At 51.4% G+C, this 11,079-nt stretch overlaps 1 protein-coding gene across 3 annotated transcripts; it reads left to right on the top strand.

The window, feature by feature from the left end:
- Positions 1-922: 922 nt before the first annotated feature.
- Positions 923-10,525, top strand: PIGV (phosphatidylinositol glycan anchor biosynthesis class V). 3 transcript variants are annotated; one of them, XM_067311491.1, is made up of 4 exons: positions 923-986; positions 5,769-5,922; positions 7,234-8,400; positions 9,258-10,525. In XM_067311491.1, the coding sequence occupies exons 2-4, from the start codon at positions 5,836-5,838 to the stop codon at positions 9,567-9,569; spliced, it is 1,566 nt and encodes a 521-aa protein (XP_067167592.1). In that variant the 5' UTR covers positions 923-986; positions 5,769-5,835; the 3' UTR covers positions 9,570-10,525. The 3 variants fall into 3 exon arrangements, with proteins under 3 accessions (XP_067167592.1, XP_067167594.1, XP_067167593.1); XM_067311493.1 differs by lacking the exon at positions 923-986 and adding an exon at positions 3,227-3,244; XM_067311492.1 differs by lacking the exon at positions 923-986 and adding an exon at positions 4,243-4,973.
- The last annotated feature ends 554 nt before the right edge of the window (positions 10,526-11,079 follow it).

Here is an 11,079-nt window from a genome sequence, read left to right as displayed (position 1 = left end):
GCTCTTCCCAAGTCAGAGCCCTGATTGAAAACCACTCTATGGGAATCTCCCTTGAAGACTCAGCTGGCAAAGATGTTTTTTCCTGCAGTGAGGATACTGTAGTAAGTCAGTTTTGAAGCGTAAGGACTTGCCTGTTCTCTGCCAGCCTTTGCCGTGTTTTGCCAGAACCTGGCAGATCCGGAACAAGGCCTGACCCGGTGCCACCACGGGCGCCGCAGCCGGCTCCCCACAGTGCTGCTCACAACGTGGTTAAGCGTAGCGCGAGCTTGGTTAGCGTGAAAGCAAAATGCGATGCCTCTGTCATCGCCCGGACCAGATCTCGAGGGAAACCTGCCCACCCTCTTGCAAGAGTAAGTAATTAATACAATAACGTCTACTTGTTGCTTAATGTGTTTTGGCAAGTGACTTGTTCAAGCCGGGCCGTTCCTGCACCAGCAGCCTGACTCTGTTGGAGGCTTGCACTGGTGCAATACCTGGCCGCCGGCACGGGCCGCTCCGCAGCAGCAAAGGAGAGCAGGCCCCAGCGCCGGGCAGGGGGACGGGGCCAGGCCTCTACCGCCTTCCCCGGCAGCAGACCCTGAGCCCCCTCGGGGAAACCGTTTTTTTTCTGTTTCCTCACTGGGCTCAGGGGGAGGCCGAGGGCCACCCCTACGCTAAGGCCGCCAGGGCGGGCGGCCTGCTTGGGGCGACGGCCCCGGCGGGCCGGCCCTTGGCGCAGCCCCTCGGGAGGAGGCGGGGGGCACCGGCGCAGGGGAAGGGGAAGGGGCCGCCCGCCGGGGCCGGACCGGGCCGGACCCCGCTGCCGTGAGCGCCTCCGCGCGGCCCGCGCCGCCGCCCGCCCTTAACAAAGATGGCGCCGCTCCCCCCCGCCCAAACCGCCACGTGACGCGCGGCGGCGCGCGCAGCCCCGGAAGGGGCGGGGCCGGAAGTGGGGGGCGGTGGCGGCGGGATGGAGCCGGCGCGGGAGCCGCGCGCTGGGCGCTCAGGTGGGGGAGGGGCCGCGCCGGAGGGGGGGCGGGGGCCGCGCTCAGACCTGCCCCTCCCCCCCCCGGCACCGCGCCCCCCCCCCCCCTTTGGAGGGTTCGGTGAGACCCCTTGGGCCCTACGCACCCCCCTTGGGGGGGGCAGAGTGACCCCAGGGCCTAGATTCCCCCCCCCGGGCCCGACATATTCCTCTGTGGAGGGGAACAGCCCCCTCCGCCAGCCCTGCCCGCACCCCCCTGAGGGGACAGAAGTCACCCCACAGTCCCCCTCCCTTGAAGGGGCCCCCACCACCCCTTTGCGGGGAAAAAGCCCCCCCCCCAAGGTCTAAATCCCCCCTCCAAGGCCCTACACACCCCCCTTTGGGGGACAAACACCCGCCCAGGGCCTGGACCCCCCCCCAGCCCGACAGCTCCCCCCTTCCTGGGGCGGATAAGGCCCCCAGGGCTCTGCCCTTCCTGGGCGCTGTCGAGATGCGCCCTTGACCCAGGGGGCCCAAAGCAGCTGCAGACCCCCCAGGGTGCAGCGATACCCCCTTTCTGCTGGGGGGGGGGGGAGAAACAGCCCCCAGAGATATTTCCCCCCATTTCTGGTTTTCCTGAGCCCCTCAATCTCTGGGGGTGGCAGTTGCCCCTCGGCGGCGTGGGGCGTCCGATAAGGACTCCCTGCCTGCGCTGCCGGGGGAGGAGGGGGCCCCGCGGGCAGCCTCGTCCCCCCATGGCGCTGAGCTCTCCGTGACCTGCGGAAGAAGAGGGCCTAGAGCAGCCTTTGCCTCTTCGTCCTCCCGCGCGCCGGAAACCAGCGCCCGTAAAACGCGGCGTGGGGTCTCTCAGCGCCCAGGGGGCGGGAGGCAGCTCGGCTCTGCCCGCTGCCTCCGTCACCTTGCTCTCCCCCCAGAAGCTAAGGGCTTCGGGGTCCCGTCGTGGCCCCTGGGAGCGTGTCCAGGTTGGGGGCCGAGCCCTTGGCTCCCACCGTCACACGTTCCGGTGGAAACGCGCTGCTTGTTGGTCGTGTTCTGGTTTGACTCCCCCGCACCTCGCAAGAGCAGCTAGCGCTGAGCCCTGGTGCAGCGGGCGCAGGCAGTCTGGGCAAAAAGGACCAAAAAGGTCAAGTGTAGACACGTCAGAAGCCTGATGTCGGCTGCCCCTCTCTGTTCTTTGACCCTGCTGGGGAACTTGTCTCCACGCCGCAGTGTGTTAAAGGCACGAGTCTGATTTTCCCCACTGCCAAGCGTGGGAGGGGGAAGGGCTGGTTTCAGAGGCCAGGAGATTCAGCGGTGAAAGTGAAAACTGGTGGGAATTGAACACGGTTGGTGCTCACCTCGGGCTGAACTGCTATTAAGTTATATATAAGCAAATAAGTTTGGGGGGGCTTTCCAGCAAGGGTTCAGAAATTAGAATTCGCATTCATGGGGTGGGATTCGCTTTGAGAAATATTTCCTCTTGACATTTTAAATAAAAACTAATCTGAGCGAGGAGGAGGAAGGGGGAAGGGCTGGATGTCGTTTATTTTTTATTTTTAAACTGGAGGCGGTACTGAATACTCAAACCAATCCTTTTAAAAGGCCTGGCTAATAAAAAGTGAAATGGAAAGATTAGATTTCCTAGGCTGAATACCTCAGTACATTGCAAGATAGCAGAGTGTTCTCCGGTCTGGCCCTTCTAGGGAGGCTTATAACAACAGCTAAGAGCATATTTAATGGAAACACTTGAACTGATCTGCCTTGGGGTTGAGCCCTTTTGTGCCTCAAATGCTGATTGGTTCTATATAGTGTTGAATATTAATCCGTTAATAAACACAGAAGCGATAATTGTGTCCAACCTTGAAAACGTTCCTATTAAGCGTTTCAACCATGATCTAACCTCTGCTGGAGTCTCGGCAAATTGCAGGCCTTTCTTATCTCCAAAGTGAGGAGAAACAATTTTGCATTGTGTTTCTGTCACTTTATGCCAGGTGCAGGCAGTGACGGTTTTAGCCGTCAGGAAGAAGCACCAGAAATACCGAGTTATCAGTCCCTAGCTTCTCCTCACTGAAAGTTAGCATGTGCACTGAATGCACTTTACAAAGCGGGGTTTGTTGTTACTATTTTGCATTGTGGCTTTGCACAAGAGTAAAGCAGACATTAAAACACAGGAAAATAGAGAAATGATTGGAGCATACTCTCACGCTTGATTCATCGCGGTGCTCTCAGACCTGATATAAACGCTGGGCAGCTCCAACTTCAGCAGCTTCGCTCGGTGGGTCAGTCGTCTCAAGCGAAAAGGTCATGTTACATTTTGGTCGAATGTAGGTTTTGTTCAAACGCATAGAACTGTTACTGTACAGCAGTAGAAATGTTCCCATTTCTTGAAACTGTTTTCCGTTCAGATCCATTTTTAAGCTGTACTGGGATTTCTGCCTACAGACCAGCAACCAAAACTGAGCGAGAGTGAGAGTGGCCAGGGCTCTGCGGCGAAGCCAGGGGTGCCCAGACCAGCAGAAACCCTGCTAAATCACCGGGATTTTTTAAATTCGCTCTTTTATCTTTGGAGTGCTGGTTAGAACAGTTTTTCAGATGTGTTTTGAGTATCTCTTTGATCTAATGGCAGACTGCAGAAATGCCAAGAGATGCCTAAACCATTGCTCTGTGTTTTCAGTAGGCAGCCTGAAATAGGTTTCCCAGTAGGAATCCTATAACATAACCAGGAACTGATTGCCATGGTGTGGGGAGGGAAGAAATGCCTTTGTAGCAAGTGCCTGCTGCCCCCGGGTGGCAATCAGTCTATACTGCAGCTTTACAGGCCTTCAGAATTCGTATTTTCATTTACATGATAATTTATCCAACGTCTGTTTTGTTCATATGTGTGTCCTTTTCGATAGTATAGTTTCCAGAGTGAGCAAGAATGAATCCGTATCTAAGAGCAAAGGGATGGGTAGAAACACAGAACACGGAGAGAAATATACCTTTAATATTAAGACTTTACATCTTTTTCTGCGAAGATATTTTTAACTCACTTCTGCCTTTTTATGTTTTTTTTGTGTTCATATAAGTGCCTTTTAAGCAGCACTTCTTGCTGCTTTCGGTGTAGAGATATTCCAGCTCCGTGTAACACTGTGTTCTCTACCAGAATGGTGGTTGTGGGTTGCAGCTTTTTGTAGACTTTGCTGCTTTCTGCTACAAGGTGTGCTGCATCGTGACAGGAACAGGCTTTTTAAAGCTGTTTGATTTGAGCCTTCTTGGCACATTCATGCTAGGGTTTTTCTGTGCTTTTTAAAAAATATTTAAAGTGCTTGGACAATTTTTTGCCTCTGTGCTTTAATAGGATTTGCAGCTGTGAATGTGCTTTAATAGAATTTACAGCTGGGCTGAAGTATCCCCTCTCTTAAAATAACATTGCAGCTTCGTGCTTCAGTAGAATATGCCTCCCACCAGTTGCTTTGTCTGTAGCTATGAATGCTCTGGAGCAAGAGGAGAATATGAGCAAAACCAGAAGTTTTATATGTGGCAAAATAGGAAGCATAACCCTGTGGTTAAGGACTGGAGCTGTAAATGAGTGTATTTGGGTCTTGTTTTTTGTTTTGCCAATGACTCGCTTTCTGTTCTCCCGTGCAGTTTTTAACCTGCCGGCTTCTCAATCTGCCTTGTCAGTGAAATGGGAATAGGGAAGTCTCAGAGTGCTTTTAGATCGTTAGGTGATCACTTGTGAAGTGCTTGGGGATCTTTATGTATTAAAACCGCACTGGATTAGAAAGATGGCAGGTAGGAAATAGCTCAGGATGTGGTGTCACTGGAACCTAGAGAGCGCCTCGGGTCTTCTGTTTCTCAAACTGAAAAGCAGTTGGTGGCTGAGGAACCAACGGAAGAAATGTGTTATCTTAAAAAGCTGCACAGCAGATATTGCCTGCCTTTTGTGGCTCCGGGCCAGTAGTTTTCATAGCTGGTCCCAGAATGTCAATCCAGAATGTAAAGCAAGGAAAGCAACGAGACTCCTCAAAGTGGTTAAATCTTCCAGGTAAGGTTTGCAGGGGAAGACATGGAAGAGAGCCACCTTAGCATATGTAATTTGCTTGACAGGCAGATGCCCTCACTCTGGAGACCAGGACCTCTGCCAAAATATTGAAAAAATACAGGTGGAGAGAGTGGAGTTATGTAAGTGTCATGTCAGGAGGATGCTGTCCTTGATCGATGGAGGGTGTGTGTTGGGGAGCCTCCATATCTGAGAAGGCGTTTTAGCCTGGCCGTGAAATAGCCCAGAGGATCAGTGCCACGGAAGGCAGCCCTGAATAAAGGTGTTCTCTGCTTCCCAGGAGCAAACGCAGGACAGACAGCAGGAGAGAGAAGAGAGAGTGCCTGGCAGTGTCTGACCGACAGAGAGCCCCTGGCATGAAAGTGCTTGCATGGATATTACACTCAAAGCCCACATTTAATTATCTCTATTCAAAAAAAGGCAGAAAGGTTTAAATCCCATTCAACACATTGGAACTTGAATGTGCGCACAGAGGCCAAGGAGACTGCTTTTGGTATTTACACTGGTCCAGTAAGAAATGGGCTGAGAGTACATGTTACACTTCTCTCCTTCTGCATCCTAGCCAAGGTTAAGAAGTCAGGGAAATTATTTTTTTATAGGCAGAGTATCAGAAGACTTCTGCATCATCTCCCAGTTCCATGACCTCTTTCATAAGTGGCTTTCTTGTTCATGTAGACTTGCAACCTTTTGAAGTACGAGTAAATAGAGGTGTATGATTTGCAAACATGGCTGAAGCCAGAAGTACCTTTCTGTGTCTGATCTCTCTGTTTATCAATCTAGGTTTCCCAAACCAGAGGGAGAATTTCCCTGGCATCAGTGACCTAGTGAGGCAACTTTCAAGCTCAGAATGGAGCTGGTGAACAGGCAAGATCCCTACCTCCGAGAGGTCCTGTGGTTTGCAGTGTGTTGCAGAGCCCTGACACTTCTGCTGCAGGCAAGTCTCCTGTTCCCGAAGCAAAGATGCTGTAATGTCTGTTGTTTGCTGCTCCGAGGCTTCTCTCTTTGGTACTGCCTTTTGCACCATGAGCTAGCTGGTTCTGCTTGATTGAAAAATGATCTCCTTTGGAGAGCCAAGAGACCAGCTGCATCCAAGGAGACAGGTTGCTGTTAAATAAAATTATATACAGTTCCTTCTAACTTACTATGTTTTCATGCTGCTGTTACAAGAGACTGAGTTGGCAGCACAGCAGGCTGAAGTCCTCTGTTTATCCACAGAACAGGAACAATAATCTCCTCCTGCACATTCTTCCCAAGTCTCATTTCCAGAGACATCCTTCTCTGAGCATGAGCTAGCTCCTGGTCCACTCAGCCCTAGCTGCACGTACCGAGGCAGCCAGCAAAGAGTCTTGCTGTAGCCATGGCCCTGGTGAGACAAAATCTCTCTAAGTGAGAAAGATCTTCAGCAGCAGGCCACCAGCCGGGCAAATTGTGACAGCTCTGGTAACCACTGGGTAGGGCTGAGGGGAACCATCAGCTGAGGTGAAAGACTCTGTACTACAGATGCCAGAGGCCTGGTTAGTCCAGATGTGTGATTCTGTTGCTTCATTGCAAAATGTCAGCATTGTATGTCTTTTAGGCCCAATTTGTTAAATGTGGCCCTTTTTCTTTTCTCTGCCAAAGCCAAATTAATTGCAGGGGACTCCTCACAGTCTCCACTTAGTAAGCTGCAAAACTTAACATTTGAAGTTTTTGGTGTTTTTTTTTTAACCTATTTTTATTCAATGTGACAATATGATGTGCTAAGTTGCAACCCCGCTATCTCATGAGCTGTCTGGGTTTTTCTTCCACCTTTTAAAATGTTGTGGTCAGCCCCACAAGCTCCTGGGAGGAATGGGTTCGTGCTTTCTGTTTACTCATCTCCAGAAAGAGAACCCTTTTGTGCATGCCGAGCTGCAGAGGTGATGGAGTGAACTAGAGACTAGAGAAGGGGCCTGGAAATTTGCTCTGCCTTCTGCATCAATTTGCTCTGGGAAAATCTTTTCTCTAGTTCTATCTTCTCTCCCTCATACATGCCTGGGATGATAAGGCCAAATTCAGTACAATGGGACGCTTACCAGCGCTACAAAGGTGCCTGGTGTGAGCATCAGCATTTAGATGTGCCCAGGAACACCGGGCTGAGTAACCTTTGCCTGTCTAGTTCTGCGGGGACCCATGCTGCATATTTGAAAAATATCCTCCTGCTTGGTGCTTTCAGTAGGATACAAGAGGATGTCTGCTGGACTTCAATCCTCCCTTCTTTTTCCAGGCTCTGTTTAACCTCCTGATCCCAGATCATGCTGCAGATGCCTTCTCTCCCCCTCGCCTGTCTGAGCCTGGCCTTTGCGACCTGCTCCTGGAATGGCTTTTGGGAGGCCTCTCGCACTGGGACGCGGAGCACTTCCTGTTCATCGCTGAGCGAGGCTACCTGTACGAGCACAACTTTGCCTTCTTCCCAGCGTACCCGCTGAGCGTGCGTGCCGTGGCAGAAGCTGCTCTGTGGCCCCTGCAGTGGCTGCTGCGTTTGCGGAGCCGCCTGCTGCTGTCAGCTGTACTTCTTAATTCTCTCTGTTCTGTCCTGGCAGCGGCTGCCCTGTATAAGCTGGGCTGTGTCGTGCTGCGGTGTCGCAGGGTGGCTTTCCTCGCTGCCATTCTGTTTTGTATCAGCCCTGCCAACGTATTTATGGCAGCTGCTTACTCCGAGAGCATGTTTGCCTTCCTGGCATTCAGTGCCATGTGGCAACTGGAGAAGGGGCAGAGCTGGCTCAGCGGACTGCTCTTCTCCCTTGCTTCTGGGGTGCGTGCCAATGGGCTTATCAATGCTGGCTTCTTTATCTACTCCCGCAGTAAATGCTTTGCCCTCCAGCTCCAGGTGGGTTCAGGATTGGTAAGGAAGCTCCCTCCATTCTGGAGGCAGCTCCTTAACTTGGCATCTTCAGTCATTCTGATGTGTGCTGGGATCTTTCTGCCATTTGTTTTATTTCAGTATTATGCTTACCTGAGGTTCTGTGCTCCTGGCACTGGCCTGCAGCAGAGTGTTCCCAAGCCGCTGCTGCAGCTGGCTCTGGACAAGGGCTATCGTCTGGCGGCCATGAACAGGCTTAAACCCCCTTGGTGTTCCCAGCGGTTCCCTGTGGTCTATTCCTATATTCAAGAGGCTTACTGGAACGTGGGCTTTCTAAGGTATTTTGAGTTCAAACAGGTACCAAATTTCTTGCTTGCTTTGCCTGTCACACTTCTGGGCTCATGGGCTGCCTGGACCTACCTCACTGCAAACCCTTGGTACTGCCTAACTCTTGGTCTAGAGAGGAGAAAGAATGAAGAAGAACAAGAAGAGGGTAAACCAGGAACTGGATTTTGCTGCCCTGCTGTCTTGGTGTATGTGGTCCATGCCACAGTCCTGCTGCTGTTTGGAGTCTTCTGCATGCACGTGCAGGTATGATGTTCATAGCAACATAGAGAAGTGATTTCTTAAAGGGAATATGGTGTGGGACTGAGGTGACTCAGTGACAGTCACACAATCTGAAGGAAGTTCTCTAAGCTGCGGGACAGGCACAGGACAATGCAAACGTTGCTTCCAAAAGCTTTACCTTTCCTCTCTAGGAGCTATTTCTCCAATCAGTTTCCAAAATCATTTAGTTCTTCTTGTTTCCTGGAGAATTGCTGAAGGGAGGTTGCTTCATGAGGACACTAGGACTTGGATCAAAGGTGCCAGCTGCTTTAGGAGGCATTTCAAATGTGTTTAATGCCAGGCTTGCCAAATCCTGCTGAACAGCTTTCAGAGGATAAGGATACTGGGTCATTATCGTGTTTGGTAGAATTCTAATGGATGCCAGTGAAAGGATCCGGAGCCTGTTGTCAGTCCCTAGAAAGTGTTTCAGGGCCTTTTCAGGATACAGCTAGTGATCCTAAAGATTGGGTGTTCCAGTGAAAATCCAGAAAAAATGGTTGAACATTGAGGTTCAAATCTCCCCTGAAGCTACTGCTGCTGCCCAGATCCTAAGCTGGACTGTGACAAGGATTTCAGTGATTTTGTGGCAATTTGTTTGTCCAAAACCTGGAGACCACTTGGCTGCTTACACAAACGTCTTCATAAATAAAGCAGCCCTGGGCTGAGAGATGTTTCATTCCAAGTGTAGTAAATCCTAACACCGTGAAGCAGGGCTGTATTTCATTCCTCTTTATCAGTAATCTGTTTCAAGCAGATAGATTGCTCCTTCCATTCTTCAGAGTCAGGGTCGGTTAGAGTCAAAGACCTGCAATTTATGGGATTCTCTCTCTGCCTGTTCTCAGGTTCTAACCAGGTTCCTTGGCTCCTCCACGCCAATTCTGTACTGGTTTTCTGCTCACCTGCTTCAAGAATATGAACCTTTGCTCTGGAGTGAAGGAACTGATAATCAAACCACAGCACCTCTCTCTGAGAAGTCTGTCTTAGGTAACTCTCTTGCTGCCTCCTATGAGAAAGGGATTTCTGAAAACCCCGTTGTGAGATTACTGCTCAACTATAGATTAAATACCCCCCTCACCAAATGCATTCTTGGATACTTCCTGTCCTACTGGCTACTGGGACTGATCCTGCACTGCAACTTCTTGCCTTGGACCTAGCTAGCAGTTGGGAGTATATATTTCTACAGACTGGTAGTGGGGCAGAAGTCAGAATTGGAGCTCACTTTTTTTAAAAAGCCCGACATATGTAATGGTGCTATTGTGTCAGTTGTAAAGATTACAAAGCTGTTTTACTCAGTTACTAATTGCTCAGTTACAAAACTGTCAGCATGTGACCATGTCTAAAATGGGCACGTTCTCTTTGCTGTGACTCTTAGAGCATCCTGCCCCTGCTCTTTACTGATGGCCGAAAGTTCCCTAAGTTCGATGGGAACAGGGAATGCATGTCCATTATGTCTTCTGTGAAGTACTGTCCCTGAGCAATTATTTATGGCAAAGATCTGTTGCTGCCAGATTCTCAGCTGGTGGAAAACCTCAGGGAAGTGTTCTTGAGATCACAGCAAACACCTCCTGCAGCCCGAGCATTCCCAGGCTCTGCGGGAGGATCCTGTTGTGTCGTACATGCCACTTAGACCTCTCAAGTTCCTTCTTTGCCAAAGTACTTGACACAGTGCAGCAAGTCATGCGGCAGGGAGGCAGCGGCACCGGCAGCAGCTGTGGCGTGTGCTGTCTGCCAGAGCTGCTCCACGTGTGAGGCTCCGCTACGCAGCACATGTCCAGCTGCAGTGCAGCACGGCGTCACGGTCTCCACCATCGACCCGCAGCTGGCAGGCACATGTCAGAGCAGGCCACCCGCTGCTGGTGGGCATGGAGCAGAGGTGTGAGTGTGGGGCAATGGCGCGAGTGAGGGAAACGCAGGAGGAGCTACAGGGGAAGAGGAGCCAGTGTCAGTGCGTGAGAGCTACTGGGGGGCTGGAGACACAACCAGGATGGCTACGGCTATTCTCAAGGACTGCTGTTAGGGGCTTATGGAGGGGACTGCGGTGCTGCAGCTCAACACTTTGTGGGACAGGGAGCGTGGAAGTTTGTGAATATCGCCAATAAAAATTAATAGATTTTACAGGAACCAGAGTTTGCTTCTCTTCAGTGAAGTGACAGTTCCCGCTCTGGCAAACCTGAGGCCTGGAGTGGGTGGGAGGTGTGACAGGGATGGTCCTGGGATGGGAAACAGGCTTCGAGGAGCAGTGGTTTCTTTCCTGCTCTATTCAACAGCGAGCGGGGGATCGTCAGGACAGAGCATTTTCTCTTCTCCTGCTGGCTAGTGTACGGCCTGGCAGGAGTCACTTCTTCGCATCCTAAGACCACCAGCTCTTAGAAAGGACAATGCGAGGTTTTCTTATCTGCCTCAAGGCTCCTTCAGCTGATTAACGTGTACAAAGCCCAGCACGCACAAAACTCTTTAAGATCTTGCTGTGGAAGGGGAGGCGGTTCCTGCCCTCCCTGGCCCGGGGGCCACGTGCTGCCGGTGAGATCACACTCAGATCCCGTTCTTCCCCTCCAAACCTGCCTGGTGTGCGTTGAGGTCTCAGTACAGGGCTCTGTGTGTGTGTGTGTGTGTGTGCGCAAGGGGGGTGTCACCACAGGACAGTGTGTGGGGGGGGGTTCACTA

The sequence above is a fragment of the Apteryx mantelli genome, chromosome 27 (genome assembly GCF_036417845.1).
Source record: "Apteryx mantelli isolate bAptMan1 chromosome 27, bAptMan1.hap1, whole genome shotgun sequence".
Taxonomy (NCBI): Eukaryota; Metazoa; Chordata; class Aves; order Apterygiformes; family Apterygidae; genus Apteryx; species Apteryx mantelli.
This window is presented reverse-complemented; position numbering and strand designations above follow the sequence as displayed.